This window comes from Impatiens glandulifera, chromosome 2 (genome assembly GCF_907164915.1).
Source record: "Impatiens glandulifera chromosome 2, dImpGla2.1, whole genome shotgun sequence".
NCBI classification, from domain to species: Eukaryota; Viridiplantae; Streptophyta; class Magnoliopsida; order Ericales; family Balsaminaceae; genus Impatiens; species Impatiens glandulifera.
This window is the reverse complement of record NC_061863.1, coordinates 46,530,419-46,546,234: the sequence shown is the minus strand read 5'-3', so window position 1 is coordinate 46,546,234 and position 15,816 is coordinate 46,530,419. Positions and strand designations below refer to the sequence as shown.

The 15,816-nt window shown below is 32.9% G+C and overlaps 4 protein-coding genes across 8 annotated transcripts; 1 reads left to right on the top strand and 3 right to left on the bottom strand.

Moving 5' to 3' along the window:
- Positions 1-225: 225 nt before the first annotated feature.
- On the bottom strand, positions 226-2,353 carry LOC124927750 (monogalactosyldiacylglycerol synthase 2, chloroplastic-like). The gene is made up of 7 exons (XM_047468214.1): positions 2,047-2,353; positions 1,803-1,975; positions 1,549-1,710; positions 1,339-1,480; positions 977-1,261; positions 820-894; positions 226-727 (listed from the first exon to the last, which is right to left on the bottom strand). Exons 1-7 carry the CDS (start codon positions 2,290-2,292, stop codon positions 407-409), a joined length of 1,404 nt encoding a protein of 467 aa, XP_047324170.1. The 5' UTR covers positions 2,293-2,353; the 3' UTR covers positions 226-406.
- Positions 2,354-3,964: 1,611 nt separating this feature from the next.
- LOC124927454 (heparanase-like protein 3) lies at positions 3,965-6,121 on the bottom strand. The gene is made up of 7 exons (XM_047467862.1): positions 5,862-6,121; positions 5,564-5,793; positions 5,348-5,493; positions 5,041-5,274; positions 4,763-4,961; positions 4,564-4,689; positions 3,965-4,478 (listed from the first exon to the last, which is right to left on the bottom strand). Exons 1-7 carry the CDS (start codon positions 6,111-6,113, stop codon positions 4,007-4,009), a joined length of 1,659 nt encoding a protein of 552 aa, XP_047323818.1. The 5' UTR covers positions 6,114-6,121; the 3' UTR covers positions 3,965-4,006.
- A 1,664-nt stretch (positions 6,122-7,785) lies between these two features.
- LOC124925378 (prostatic spermine-binding protein-like) lies at positions 7,786-9,057 on the bottom strand. Its single transcript, XM_047465368.1, has 3 exons — positions 8,831-9,057; positions 8,374-8,432; positions 7,786-8,294 (listed from the first exon to the last, which is right to left on the bottom strand). The coding sequence occupies exons 1-3, from the start codon at positions 8,939-8,941 to the stop codon at positions 7,934-7,936; spliced, it is 531 nt and encodes a 176-aa protein (XP_047321324.1). The 5' UTR covers positions 8,942-9,057; the 3' UTR covers positions 7,786-7,933.
- A 3,001-nt stretch (positions 9,058-12,058) lies between these two features.
- Positions 12,059-15,311, top strand: LOC124925377 (protein S-acyltransferase 24-like). Of its 5 annotated transcripts, none has more exons than XM_047465365.1 (13): positions 12,061-12,620; positions 12,703-12,843; positions 12,939-13,051; positions 13,131-13,210; positions 13,281-13,444; positions 13,551-13,689; positions 13,774-13,873; positions 13,938-13,992; positions 14,070-14,147; positions 14,215-14,313; positions 14,408-14,486; positions 14,561-14,715; positions 14,808-15,311. In XM_047465365.1, exons 1-13 carry the CDS (start codon positions 12,354-12,356, stop codon positions 15,174-15,176), a joined length of 1,839 nt encoding a protein of 612 aa, XP_047321321.1. In that variant the 5' UTR covers positions 12,061-12,353; the 3' UTR covers positions 15,177-15,311. The 5 variants fall into 5 exon arrangements, with proteins under 5 accessions (XP_047321319.1, XP_047321321.1, XP_047321320.1 ...); XM_047465366.1 differs by having other exon boundaries at positions 12,063-12,620; positions 14,561-14,709; XM_047465363.1 differs by having other exon boundaries at positions 12,059-12,620; positions 13,551-13,873.
- Positions 15,312-15,816: the final 505 nt, after the last annotated feature.

Below are 15,816 nucleotides of genomic sequence, written 5' to 3'. Positions count from 1 at the left end.
AAGAAAAAGTTCTTCATTTTGAATAATAGATAAATTGAAGAAGAAGAAGAAAGGGCAGGAAAGTTCTTCGATAAATTAGTCATTTGATATATTATATTATTGATTGTATTTGTACTTGTTATCAAGAGCGTCTCTATTACCAGGCTAAGAACAAATCGTAATAGCAGTTTCTTGTTTACCCATTTATTAGGACAAAAGAAAAGGTCACCTTCAAGATTATAAATATTCAATCATGCAAAATTATTGCATAAGCTTGTATTGCTTTGCTGCTGCTATCTTCTGCAGAAAAATTTAAGAGAAACTACCACTACTACTTCCCCAATCTATTTTATCAAATAATTTTTTAAGGTTTCACTTTCTTTGACTATGACAGATTCCTAATTCATGTACATGACACACACTAGATTTAAATTATGTTGAAGAAGGAAGCTGTCAGCTTGTAAGAGATGTTGTTGTTAGTTTGATGATCAAGACCCTGTTGTTGCTGTTCATGTTGCTGTTCTTGCTGCTGTTGTTGGCATGCCAGTTTGTGGATGTCCTTTACAATGTCAAAAACCGCATTTGGTTGTGCTAATTTTAATGCATTTGCAGACATCCTTCTCAGTTCTTCACCACCCTTCTTCTTATTAGTGCCGAACCATTCTGCCACTTTCCTTCCTGTTTCCTCGGGATCCCTTGTGAAGATTCCAGCACCATTGTCAACTACATATGGAACATTTCCCTTTTCCTAACATAAATGTTAAGCATCAATGAAACTGTATTGGACCCATTTGAAAACATAACTTAGTAGTGACTGTCTGTGTCTTGCAAGTTTCTTACTTGTCCGGGTATGTAGTCGTTTAGAATAATGGGTAGACCCCGAATCAACGCCTCAGCAATGGTCCCGGGTCCTGCCTGTAAGTAAACCCATAAGTTATGGATAATTCTAGTAACCTCCAATTGGGATTGGGTTGGTAAGAACAAAATGAGAACATACTTTGGTGATTATGCAATCACAAGCACCCATCCATTTCTCCATTTGATTTTGGAAACCTAATACCTTAACTGGTATTCTCCATTGAAATGACTGCAAAGAAGTAAGCAAATCTTTGTTCCTCCCACATATAATGATCAGTTGTCCCTTAGGCTTTCCGAATTTATTAACAAGATATTCATCTAGTGCCTTTGCAGTTTCCATAACAGGTCCCATTCCTTCACCACCTCCCATAAGCAGAACCGCAGGAAGAACTCTGTCCATCTCAAGCTCCACTCTAAGATCATCCTGTCAAATTCAAAACCACCCAATTCATCAAAACCAATTCAAAGACAAAATGAGATTAGAATCAATGACACACTCACCTTGTTGAGAACAGCCCGGCAAAATGATGGTCGAATTGGCAAGCCAAACACACGTAGTTGGGTTTCCTCTAGACCATCAAGAAGCGCCCTGTATCCCACTTCTCTCGACGGACAGTAAAGCCGATCAACTCCATAGTGAAACCTGATGTTCGAAATACCCGAGTTTTAGAGAATAGATTGGGATTTGAAAAATGGGAATGAAAAACGAACCATGTTCTATGGCAGGTGTTGAGATCTGTAACGACAGTAACAAATATGACTTTCTTCTGTAGACGTTGCCATTTCAGAACACATAAAGGGATATGCTGCATTAAAGGATGAACACTAATGATAATGTCTGGTTTATATTCCATCAATCCAGTTTCCACCTCCCTTTGAACATTGAACAGAGACAAAACGAACCCAAATTAGGAAACTTAAACATTAGTTTCAATCCAAATCAAGTGTTTGTGTTTGTACTATACTTAGCATAATAAGCAGCAAAGGCAGCAAGATAAGACGAATGAATCCATTGAGGTGAAGTAGTATGAAACGCAACTTTCCAAAGCCGAGGATGTTTAACCATAAACTTATAAGATCTCTCCATATTATTCAACGGCCACCCAGTATACTCCTTCCAAACATCCTTCACAAAAACCTGAAAAATCAACAACCCATTTCAAATAAAGCTCAATTGGAAAAACATTTAGAGAGAAAAGTGATCAAGACCCTATATTGATCTCCAAATTCCAAACAAAAAGCATCACGAATGGCTTCAGCAGATGCACGGTGGCCGCCGCCGGTGTCACTCATAAGAATAAGCACATTCTTAGTCCGTTCAGCACAAATCTGATCCATCTCCATAGTTTCCTTAACCTCCTCGTAACACTTGAATCTCTTCTGTGGGGCGTATAATCCGACTCTCTGAAACACAGTACCGATCGATCTCCTAGGTGAAGCTGCCATCATCACCATATTTACGTACAAGTCTGTCTGCTGCTCTATGTGTGTTTATATAATCAAAAAGAAAGTAGTAGACTTTCTCGTTAAGTCTGTATAAAACATGGTACTGTTTCAAACTTTTGTGAAATTTAATAAAAGCTTCTTAAGGTTGAACACAAGTATGAATATGAAACCTTAAAAAAGCTTACGAAATAATAATGGAAACAGTGAGAGGCGTTTCTTCGAATTAGAGGGAGTGAAGAAGATACATATGGAGAGATGGAGACAGATGATGGTGTACTAGAACAGAGAAAAATACAGTGCGAGAGAGATAGAGAGATGAAGAAGAAGAAGAGTGAAATTGGGTTCTGGTTTGAAATAATGGGGGAAATTACATATAAAAATGGCGTTTGATTCGCATATTGGGTCGGAATGTTCTTATGTCGGGTAAGAAGATTCGGATCTTCTTTTGGAGCATATTGATTTGCTTATTATAAACGGTAACAGTTGTTGTAATGATAAGTGTTAATAATAATCATAATCATTCTTTCTAACGTTAATTTAATACAAATTTAATATTAAATTAGGAAATCAATATTTCTTATTTATACTTATAAATATCATTTAGATAAACTGAATTTAATCAATTTTGTTATTGGTTATTTCATATATTTTTTAAGTGTCAATTTTATAATAATTTTATGACTATGTTGAGTTCGCAGGATATTTTTTGTCATTAAATTTTTTAATTCAAATAATACTTTCAATTTTTTATGGGTTACTCGATAATAATATATACAATAATTTATATGGTCTATTTACATTTTTTTTTTTTAACCGAAATCCGTCTTTTTTCTCTTTTGTTTAAATAAATAATTATGGATGATCTTTTCATTTGATTTATACATAAATAATAAAAAAAAGGTGTAGTGGCTTGAAAATTTTTAGGATGAATTAAAACATTAAAGGAAAAAATATGGATAAAACTAATGAATGAATTTGAGTTTTATCTTTCTTTTTTTTTAATTAGAGAAATAAACAATGAATTAAATTGAAAATAATTAAGAAATTATAAATTATGTCACATTTTTATCTTAAAATAAATAAATAATTATATAAAAGAAAATCGAGATGAACTCTTAAGCCTCTCTGAGTAAATCTGTCTTGTCTATGTAATTCATTATTTTGATCATATACGCAGAACGGAGTCAGGATTTAAAATCTACCCGGGCTAATTTTTTATTAAAAAAATTTATCCGGTCTAGTTTTATAATAATATCAAATAAACAAACAAAATAAATCAAGTTTGTTGTCGCCAATGCCTTCCATACATACAGTCTATTTATTGATGAATACATACAGTCTAATTAGGGCTACCCGGGCTACAGCCCGGGCCGGCTTTTACTTGGCTCCGCCCCTGCATATACATAAATAGTGAATTATCACATGTGAACATTTTACGGCATTGTTTATCAACCTTCTGTAGTTATTTTTTCAACAACGTATGATTTATTTGTTCGACTTGCTCTTTTTCAAAGAAATTCAAACTGTATGATTTATTTGTTCGACCTGCTCTTTTTCAAAGAAATTCAAACTGACTGTATTTAAAAAAATAAAAATAAAAATTGTTTAGAATCTAAAATTATGACAAACTTTTAAAACAAAAACAAATACTTATTAAATTTGAAAAGAAAATGAGAGTTTTAAACATTACAATATAAAATTGAATCAAAAGAGAATTCAGAATTTAGGAACAAGCAGGAAGGCAAAGATATGGGATATGAACAAACAAAATGGAAAGAGGAGCAATGGTTATGGGTTCTTTTGCATTTACAATGACAGGTTCCATTGGAGGTATATTATCTTCATCATCAACATTCAACTCCTTACCATTAAGCAACACACTCTGATTCTGCAAATTCCCATCCTTACCCGTTAAACCATACTCCTCCCTTACTCTAATCCTTTTCCGGTGAATATGATCACCATGATGATGATGATGATGGCCGCCCGATCTGTGTTTGCGCCTGCAACTACTAGTCCCATTAACAACAGCCTTCAATTTCGCCTCAACCTTACTCCTCTTATCCAAATTGATCAACAACAAAGTGATTCCTCGTGATTGCTTTGAGCAGTGAGCATAAGCCCGAATCTTTTTCGACCCAGAAAAGTTAGTCCATAAGACCTTCTTTCCCATCAACCGGTGCCATAGAAGAGCACTTCAAAGTTCAAACGAACAAGAACAGACAAATTATGATCAAGATTGGGCTAGTAATTAATCAGGTTAATTAGCTAGTATTATACCTGTAGTAATCTGGATTGGGCTTAAAAGTGGTTGTATTTAGCATGCCATAGTTTCCACCAACTAATGACTGTCGACAGTATGTTTTTGTATCATAAGTGGATGCTAATCCAAGCTGATCCAAGTACCTGTATTGTTAATTAATTATTGTTCTATGTTCTTAAGAAATTAAACATCATTTGTTTGATCTTAATTCATTACCAGAAACTATCAAGAAAGGTATTGGTAACTTGATTTCTACCACTATTGTAAACACCTCCAGCTTCTCCCACCCAAGCTTGAACCGAATTATGATGATCAGAATTGTTGATAACTTTTCTCAACCCTTTAAACGTATCCACCACCCCATGTTCAAACACAGACGGGTTTAGAATCTTATCAACCAGGTTCTTGTCGGATCCTAGTAATAAAAATGAAACTTTTAACGACAGTACAACAACCGTGATTGGTCATTCATAAATTAATTAGTACTTACTTACCTGGTCCAAGATTGTATATATGGTGAGTGACAACATCAAGATGAGTTGAAGTTGTTTTATGAAGGAATTCTTTGAACCAAACTGGATTAAAGAATCCTCCAGGAGCTAAAATCAATGGTTTTACTTTCTCATTCTTATAAGCTTCCCAAATTACATTATTGAAAGAGATTATGTCCGATGCATATTGATCTGGTTCAATTCTAATCGCACTTCCAGTTCCAGTTAACTCGTTTCCTAATTAAGAAGCTAAGTAAATGAATACTTACATAAATATGAAAAAAACAGTGAATTTTTCTATAATACATACCAAGCTCCCAACCAAGGATGTTGTAACCTTTTCTAAGAGAATATTCAATCAAAGATTTCGCATTTGTAGGATCCCATGATCCTACAACAGATCCATTCTTTATAGATCTTCCATTCAAAACATTTAATCCAAACACAACCATCGCCCTATATAGATAAAATGAAGTTAGTTTTCCTTTCTTTCTTCATTTTTTTTTAATTAAATTTATGAGTTTACCCGGATTTGTTAAAAAAGGTATTGAGTTGATCCCATCTACGCAAGGGGAGACAACCCTTATTGAAACCAAACAAGCTGGAGCTGTTCTTGGAGAAGGGAATGCAGGGTGGCGGCTGTGATGCTGAATCCTCTGTTTCATATATGATCCTGTCTTGTAATGTTCCTCCTAACCTCAACTTCAGGGGTGAAAATGCTTTTACAGCATTCATTAGTATCTTGTTGTTGAGATCCTGCATACACAAATCACAATCAATATCTTAAATTATAATTTGTTAGCTATATATTGAGATTTTCTGACCAGATTTAGAAGAGATGATTGATTCCAGCTACAAGAACCATAATCACATTTGTCATGAGGCCACCAATCCAAGGTGGCGCAGACGAAATTAGTGTCTGTTTTTCCAATCACCTTGTTACCATCTACAAGAATATTGCCTTTAGTAATAATCTCTTGAATTCCGACTTGATTCGAGCTCATTACCAAATTATTAGTGAAGGTTGAACTTATAATTAAAACCCATAACACAAATTCAAGAACCTTGAAACCCATTAGAGGACTAGGATAGGAGAATTAAGATTAGAAAAAGAGAATGCATGAAGAAATAAAGAGAGGGTGGGTATTTTTTCTATGCTTTGCTTTGGGAAGTGAATAAAAAGATTGCTGAGGAAAAGAGAAAGGGATGAACTTTTTCAATTTTCAAATGCATGGAGGATTCGAGGGGATGAAAAAAAAAGTACAAACTTTTTATTAATTTATTTGTTATCTCTAGTTATATTTGTGTAATAGAAGATAAAAGATAATTAATTATATTTTAATCTAGTCACATGATTTATCATCTTACTTTTACATGTCATGTAAAATATATTTCATTTTATACATGTTTTTTCTTCCGTTACCTTCACATTTAAATCATTAATTAATATAGTTTGAAGTTTAGTGTGAAATCATAATTGAAATTGAGAATTCAAACTCTTTATTCATGTCTCATAGTTCTAAAAAATACATTGAGTGCACATTAGTCCAATTTATTAACACTTAATTTACTTTGACTCTTAGTTTTTTTTATTAACACAAAAAATAAGTTTACAGTTTGAGTTAATGTTACTCTATAAGCTGGAAACATAGCAAGTGGGTTTGGACAAACACTTAAAAATAGTTATTTTATCGTAACAGCACGCCCCGACTATTGAGTAAGCCCAACAAACAAACGGGTTAAGACAACCCGCCATCGGAGCACAGTACATTTATTACAACAAAAATAAAAGTTTTAGTAAATTATATTTAACAAAATAAATTAAAAAAAAGTGTTTAGCATAGTCGTTATGAAAAATAAAATAATTATCACGTTATTTTTTTACGTGATTGGGCAGCCCAATTCACGGTACCACAATTGACACACAAACATGAAATAAAAAAATATATAAATAACACAAAAAAATCGCTCGCAACATCTTATCGAGTTCATAAATCATCGATAATAGATAATATAAAAAAATTAAAAATATATATATATATTAAAAAGAAAGAGACTATAAATTTGCTGATTTTGTAATCTTTCAACTAAAGGAAAAAATTGAAAGAAATAAGACTTTGTTAAGAAGCCCATATTTGAAATTGAATGGGCCGAGTGTGTAAGTAATAAGGAATGACGGTGATGAGTCATGATTTAGGGATTTGATTGTTTATATTCCTGATCAGGGTTTGCTTTTTAAAGATGAAAAGAAACCATCTTTATTGCTGATTTGTGAAGAAGACGAAGAAGAAGAAAGATGCTGAGGAGAAAAGCAAGCAAGATCGAAGTGAAGATGGAAGACAAACAAGAACTTGAATCTCACAAACGAGGTGCCATGGTAGTAGCCGAGGCAACCCCACGTGCCGCCATCAATCTCCTTCAACTCTTGCCCCATTCCACCAAAGACCCAATCTCCAAATCCCAGCGAATCGGACTGAATTCTTCATAGAAGAAGATCACCCAATCTCTCTGGAATACCATCCAAAAATACCCTTAAATCTGTGTTTCCTTATCTTTCTTCTTTTGTACGTGTGTGTATGTGTGTGTCAATGGAGGTTTTTTCAATCTGAACTGAGTAACAAAACAATGAATGGTTCTTGAATAACAATATTAAGTCCAGTGACACTTTCATTGAATCTGTGTTTTTTCTTGTCTCATTTGTTGCAGTTATTTCTAGTTTAGTCAAGAAACAATTGAGTTGAAAATGTTTTCAAGTTTAGAAACGCTACAGAAATATCCCCAATTGGCTAGTCAAATACAAACTCCACATACAGCACAAGTCACAAATTAACAGAGATCCAGAACAACCTTAAAAAGAATCCATAAAGATAAAACAACCTAAAGCTCATTTCTTAAACTACTTCCTCTTCTTAGGAGGTGGTTGGTCTTCATCTTCTTCATCATCGTCTTCATCCTCATCATCATCATCATCGTCCTCATCATCGTCTTCATCGTCATCTTCTTCTTCATCATCTTCCTCATCATCACTACCACCTTTCTTGCCATTAGACTTGGGTTCCTCATTGGGATCGGCTTCATCATCATCGTCGTCATCTGCACCTTCTTCACCCGAGAAATCTTCATCCCCCGCATCATCATCTTCATCATCCTTATCATCATCTTCATCATCATCCTCTCCATCATCATTTTCGGAATCACTGGCATCTTTGTTTTCAAGGCAGGGTTGTTGCCTTTTATTAAGTTCAGCTAGGGGAAACCTGCAATAATTGACTTTTAAACATATGGTAAGGCAGTAAAATATACATACAGCTTGTATCAATTGAAAAAACTCATTACCTCTCATCTGTCCCAGTAAATTCTGGAAACCCATTCAAATTGTTTAGAGCTATTGCAGTCTGTGAAAGAAAAATGAAACAACAAAAAGCTTAGAATTCAAGATATCAGCTTTAAAGGGAATCAATCCTTCAGAATCAGTCTCAAATACAAAGAGGCCTCTTTCTCTTCCATTCTAAAAGCCCTAGAACTAGGCAACACTATTATCGAGTAAGATCACAAGTTCTAATAAACAAAACCCCCCTCAGTTGAACTGCGAAAACAAGATATCTACGAACTAAAGCCCAAAATTGAGCAGTGTGAAGACCCTGTTTCGTTTTTCGCAAGAAAACCCTAGAACTAAAACCCAGAAAGCAGAGCAACATTCAACAGTTCAAAATCAATCACAATCACTGCTAACAGACGAAAGATTCTAGCTTCATCTTCGAAGAAACGAAAGAGAAGGAGGAAAAGTATTTACCAGCGTAAGGTAGAGGTAAGCAAAGAACCTCTGTGCAGACAATAGAGTCTCTCCGGCCACGACCGAGCAGACCGAAACTGCCAAGTTAGAACGAAACCCATCGACCTCCATTGCTGCCAGTCACTCTCCAAGGGCGTGTTATCAAATTATAGAGAGAGAAAAGAGAAATGTGTACAGTTAGGGTTGGGTTTTGGGGCACGGGCAGAACAGAGTGACAAGAAGAGCCTTTTTTATTGGAAAGCCTTAGGGTTTTGTTTTGCCTACACTTTTTGTTTCTTATTTTACCAGGGTTTTGATTTGATGTAAAAAAAAAATTAATTTTTTTTTTAGTTATTTGAATAAAATGTCAAAATACAATTTTTTTTAGTTAATAATAATAATGATTTATAAAATTTATTGACTCATTTTGAATATTTGAAAGAGTTTAAAAAAGTAATTTTTTTTTTTTATTAGTTTGAGCTAAATTGAATACAATTGGTTACAGTAAAGACATTAAGGTAAAAAAAAAATTGAAGAGAACTAATTGTAATATTTATCAATCAATGTTTTTAATATTTTACCTCATAAACGACAAAATATTTTGCTAAGAGAAATAATTGTTAGGTTTATTTTTAACATTTTGATTTTTAGCTCTTAATTTTGTTCGATAAACCGTTCAAGGTAAATTACAACAAATTTGGGTAAAAATATTAATTGTTATGTTTACCTCTTAATGCTTTGATTTTTATGTCTTAATTCATTAGTGTATTCAGCTGAAAAATGAAGGTAACAACTAGTGTTATAAGAAACTAATTGTTATGTTTACTTTTTAATGATTTGATTTTTTATATTTCAATTCATCTAAGTCTTTATGTTTACCTTTCAATGCTTTGATTTTTTACCTTTCGATTCATCCAAGTCCATATGCGAGATTTACATGGGAATTCCTAATTGAATGAGATAGATCCAAGAAAGATATTGTTCTACAAGTGTTTAGACAAAAATCAAGAGTATGAGAGAATTAAAAACAAAACTTCTAATTTAAACATAAAAAAGTTCTAATTAATTTATTTTTATAGAAAATTTACAAAATTATCTAAATATCTTCAAATTTTTAATTTTGATTACCAAAAAAATTATAAATTTAATTGACCAATTTGTAATTTTGGTAGAATACTAAAAGTAAAATAAAAGGAATTCAACATGTTAAATGAGAAAACATAACTAAATGTGTAGGAATAGACTTTAAAAATATCAAAAGTATGAATAAGGTAAATACTCACAAAAAATTTTGAGAGATGAATTTAGAAATATTTTAAACTCAACATTAAAAATCATATTTTTCAAACATAACTTTTTGGAATTCGAAATAACATGACAAAATTTGATATGGTGAACACATATTTTACAAGTTCTCACAAGAAACACTAAAGATCAAATCAATTTAGATATGAATATCAAAATTGAGAATAAAAGTTGCTTCCCTCTTGCAACTATACAAAATTAAGAAATGATATTACAACTTCAAGAAAATGAACATATTATATATCTTTGTTCACAAATTTAAAAAATAACGATTTTTTTTTTTTTTACAAATAATGAACCTGAACATGTTATTAAACAAAGTCACACAAAATCGATGCATATTCTTAACACATATCGATACAACCATTAACCTCAATGCAAACACATATCATAAATTATATAACGCTAAATTAAGGTTCGACTATTAGGATGGGGTATAGTTAGAGTGCGCTATTCAACTTTTATTTATTTTTAATTATTTTAAACTATTTTTAAAAACAATATAGAATTAATAAAAAAAAATAATAAATCTCTTAACTTAGTTAGTTATCTTGTTTATAAGTTTAGTTTAAGGTTTAAACCCTTATATAAACATGCTTAATTTATTTTTTTAAATGACTTGGTGATTTTATATTATGCATATGTTGCATTATCTTATAATGGGCTTGTCATCATCTCCTAAGGCAAAAGGAATTTTGTGTTAACATAACAAATCAAATGCAAAAAAAACCCAGAGGAAGTCCGAAATAATCAATGCAAACTACCTATTCACAACGAAAATAACTTTCACACTCACTAGTAAATCTGTTTGATTTCAAATAAGCTTTTCAAATATTGGTCCACTCTACCGACCAAATTTAATGTTTTATTTCCAAGTCATTTTCAAATGTTGGTCCACTTCACTAAGTCTTTTTTTGCTTTTATTTATGTTTTGTATTTTTTATTATTTTTTTTTTATGTGATGTTTGTATTAGGATGCTCTCATGATTTTTTATTATATATATCACTTTTAAAAAAACTTTACAAACAAGTTGTATTAATCAAAAGTTTTGAAAAATATCATAACTTTTGACCAAAAGTAAAATATTTCATATGAGTAAAAGTTTATTTTAAACGATTTGTTTTGATATTTTAAATTAATCGTCGAGAAAAAGTGATTAAAGTAATTATTGAGAGAATAACAATCACGTCTGATTCATCTTAGAACACTTTAAATATGAGTGAAAATCATGATTATGGTAATCATAATAATTTGTTATATTCAAAACAATGAGAATATTTGGTACAAAACTCAATTTTTATGATTATTATTTTTTTTTATGTTTTGGATTTTAGTTGTTTGTTTAAATAAACTTTTGAAAGAAATAATATTTTTAAAAAGTTATGTTTCACAAGAAAGTTGTGTTATTTGAATCTCATATCTTGGCTTTTTATTATTATTATTATTAAGATACACTACTATTACTCAATCCTATATGTAATCTTCTTTTTATCATATATCTCCACTTCTTTTTATAAGAGAATGTAATGCCACCCAATTATAGACAATGTAATTCTCAAACACTACATGCGTTATTTTCTCCTAATTTATCAACATAAACTAAGGTTATCCAACTCAATTAAATCCTAATAAATTCACTTTGTCGACTGTAAAACTATTAAAATAATACATGATTTGATTAGTGTGAAGTTTAAAATTCTTCTAACTCTTTATATAATTTTTTTGGGTGTAAAAATTTGTGACAACTACCTCGTGTCAAAGGTTAAAAATTAAGAATTTACCCACATTTGAGAATTTATTTATTTATTTTGGTAATATTAAAAGTTGAAAATTTTGTAACAATTACAATACAAAAATCTCAAATCAAGTTCAAAATATCATTAAAAGATCGAATCTTTACCGGTCCAAGAATTTCAAGATTGCAAAAGTCGGACGGTAAAACTGACAAAGATACTAGATTTTACAGACACAAATTCGTTGGATATCTCTATCTTCTTCCTCGTTGTTGTTTATGCGGAGACGCCCCGACAAATTTCTCCCCCAATCTCTTACATCAGTCAACAATGTCACGGGGCTCTCCACCATTTCTCCCCCATTTTCTTCACGAGAAAAAACCCATATAGCTTCTTTTGTGGGCAGAGCAATATTTTGTATCAATTGATTGCATGCTATTGCTAGGTATGTTTATTATACCTTTTGTGAAAATCTTCTTTGAATGTAAATCTATTCGACGTTTCAATGGCGTCGGAGATAATCGAGGTCGTTGAGGATGTTGAATCCAAGGATGATAAACCCTCTGGTGGTAAAGAGGTTGCGAAAGGAGAGGAGGATGGGAATTTGAAGAACGATGTTTACACGGCGGCGGCGTATGGCGATATGGAGAAGCTACAGAGGTTGGTGGAGTCCGAAGGTTGCTCTGTTTCTGAGGCAGATGGGCTTGGATACTATGCTTTACAATGGGCTGCTTTAAACAATCGTACTGTTGCTGCTCAGTATATCATTGAGGTTTGAAATTGAATCTCATTTATGATCTATTCTGTTGTTGTTTTGAATTAGGAAAATTGGTTTCATGAGATGGGTTTTGCAGCATGGTGGAGATGTTAATGCTGTGGATCATACAGGGCAAACAGCACTGCATTGGACTGGAGTTCGTGGCGCGATTCAGGCGGCAGAGCTTTTGCTTCAAGAGGGAATTCGTGTAGATGCAGCTGATATGTATGGATATCATGTTAGTTACTTTTTCCCTTTTTTCATAAAAATCGATTTGCTTTTCTTTCTTGTCATCATATAATCAATTGGAATTGTATGTTCCTGTTTTTAAAGGCAACCCATGTTGCAGCTCAGTATGGACAAACGGCTTTCCTTTATCATGTTGTTACAAAATGGAATGCTGATCCTGATATTCCTGATAACGATGGGAGAAGTCCTTTACACTGGTTAGTATACAGAATCAATGATAAAAGACTCCATTTTTTCTTTTTTCTTTCCTTAATTTCACAAAATTTAGGATTGTAGGGCTGCATACAAGGGTTATGCTGATTGTATACGTCTTCTGCTATTTCTCGATGCATTTAGAGGAAGGCAAGACAAAGAAGGTAACAATAATCGATTAATCTGGTGTTTGAGTTGGCGTCTGGCTTATGGTTGTTTTGATATTGATTTTAGGTTGTACTCCACTCCATTGGGCTGCTATCAAAGGGAACTTAGATTCCTGCACTGTTTTAGGTCAGGGTTTGAAGAAGGAGGATCTAACTGTTACTGATAACACTGGTCTTACTCCTGCTCAGCTTGCTGCTGATAAGGGTCACAGACAAGTTGCAATTTTTCTTGTGGGTAGTTTTCTTTGTTTTTCTGTTTGGGTGGAATTATTGACAATCAATTCAAAAATGTTCTTCTTTGGGTATTATTATTATTATTGCAACTGTGAATTTGCAGGGAAATGTGAGGAAGTTGCTTGAAAAGCGCTGGGATCCAAACAGCAGTTTTGGTCGACTAGTGAAATTAGGCCTTGCGCCACTTCTTTGGTGTATTATGTTTGCATTAACTGTTACTTATACTAATTCTGTTGTATTGGGTAGGTTCATCATGATCATCTATCTATGTTTGGACAATCATCACAGCTTTATTTGGATTAATTGTTCTTTCTTTTGGTCCAAAGCTTCAGATCTGCCAAATCTGGGAACAGGCTTTGCTCTCTTTGCATGGTCTGGTGTTTTCTTAGCGACCAGTGGGTCTTTTTGGTTCTATAGATGCAGCAGGTATTGTCTAATCTCGCTTGAATCATTTTCATACAAATTTTATCTTGTTCTTTGATGTCTGCAGCAAAGATCCAGGGTATGTCAGAAAGAGTGCTAGTGAAGAAAGTGTAAAGGACGATGTAAGCTCTTCTTTTACCTTCTTCCACATTGAAGGGAATGTCGAGATTTGTATATTGAAAATGCATATTCTTTGCAGGAGCCCTTTTTGAAGATCGAGATTAATAACCCGTCATTGCTAGCTGGAAACTGGTCTCAGCTTTGTGCAACATGCAAGGTGGGATTCATCTTTTACACTATATTTTTCATTTGGGTAGTTCTTTAATATTTTTATTTTGAAGTAGATTGTAAGGCCTCTTCGTGCGAAGCATTGTTCGACGTGTGATCGTTGTGTAGAGCAATTTGACCATCATTGCCCATGGGTATCCAACTGCGTAGGAAAGGTGCATGGACTTTTGATTTTGTTTTTAAATATCAATTTTGTGTTACACCTTCTGATTTCTAATGAGGTCTGTTTTATTGACATTTCCCATGCAGAAAAACAAATGGGATTTCTTCCTATTTCTCGTCTTGGAGGTTTTCGCTATGTTGATGACGGGTGCTGCCACTATTACAAGTAAGATTTGTTTATTTCTAATCGGCTGGGAATATTTTTGCAAGATTTCTTTATTTTTTCTTCTCATAATATAGGGATTTTAAGCGATCCAATGGCTCCGCCTGATCTTGGAGATTGGCTGAACCATGCTGGCACTCAACACATGGGTGCCATCAGTTTCCTCTTAGCGGATTTTGCCCTCTTTTCTTGTGTATCGGTTTTAACTGTGATGCAAGCTTCTCAGGTTTGTGTATGTATTAAATGTAACAATAATGTCCATTATATGACAGTACTATTATAAACTTGATCTTGAATTATCTCTTTTTGCTGCGGGTTTGGTAGATATCGCGTAACATTACGACAAATGAGTTGGTGAATTCAATGCGATATGGGTACCTAAGGGGACCGGGAGGGCGTTTTAGAAACCCTTATGATCATGGAATAAAGAAGAATTGCTCAGATTTCCTGATAAAAGGATACAATGAAGATGTGGAGTATGAAGAACATTTTACCCAAACAGACGGGGTTGGGATGATATCGATGTCTAGAGTTTCGTCACTTCAGAATGGTAATGGTAAAGGGCAAGTTGCGATAAATGTGAATGGAAACGGCAACAGAAAAAACCATGATAACCACAGGAGGTCGGAGTCTTTGCCTGTCACTTTGGGTGTTGGATCTTCTTCTTCACGTTCTTTAATTGTTGCTTCATGAGGTTTGTGACCACTCCAGTAATTCACCACTTAGATAATAATAATATTTTGATAGTTTTTCTCATCTTTTTTCCCCTTAAATCTAAATGATGATATATACAAATTCTAATGTATAAATCAGATCACATGGTCATCACATTTCCAAATTATAATTTCACGGAACAAGATTCAATAATATTGATATTCTTCTTCATATGTATGTTATGATGTATATAGACAATTAATCACTCTTTACAACATACATATATCATCTTGGACTCGGTTGCTGTTTGAAGTCGCGGCGCCGTCGCTGTTTATATATTTAATTATTTTTTTAGTATTCGGAGCATAACCGGGATGAAATTGGAACGGTTTGAGCGTGGTACAAATTTGTGACGGTTTAAAATTGACATTCTCCCTCGCATTGGATTTCAATACAAACAATTATTTTTCTTATTATGATTACACTGTTCCTACTTTCTAGAGAAAAAAAATGTAAATTATTGTTTTATTATTTTAAATTTATTTATTTCTTAATTTTTAAAACAAATTTGTAACATAACTTTTTTTAAGATAAATATAAGATAAAAAAAATCAAGTTGATTTAATATTTGAGTTTTCAAGTTTTTATTTTTATCTAAATTTTTTTTACTTCATTCATC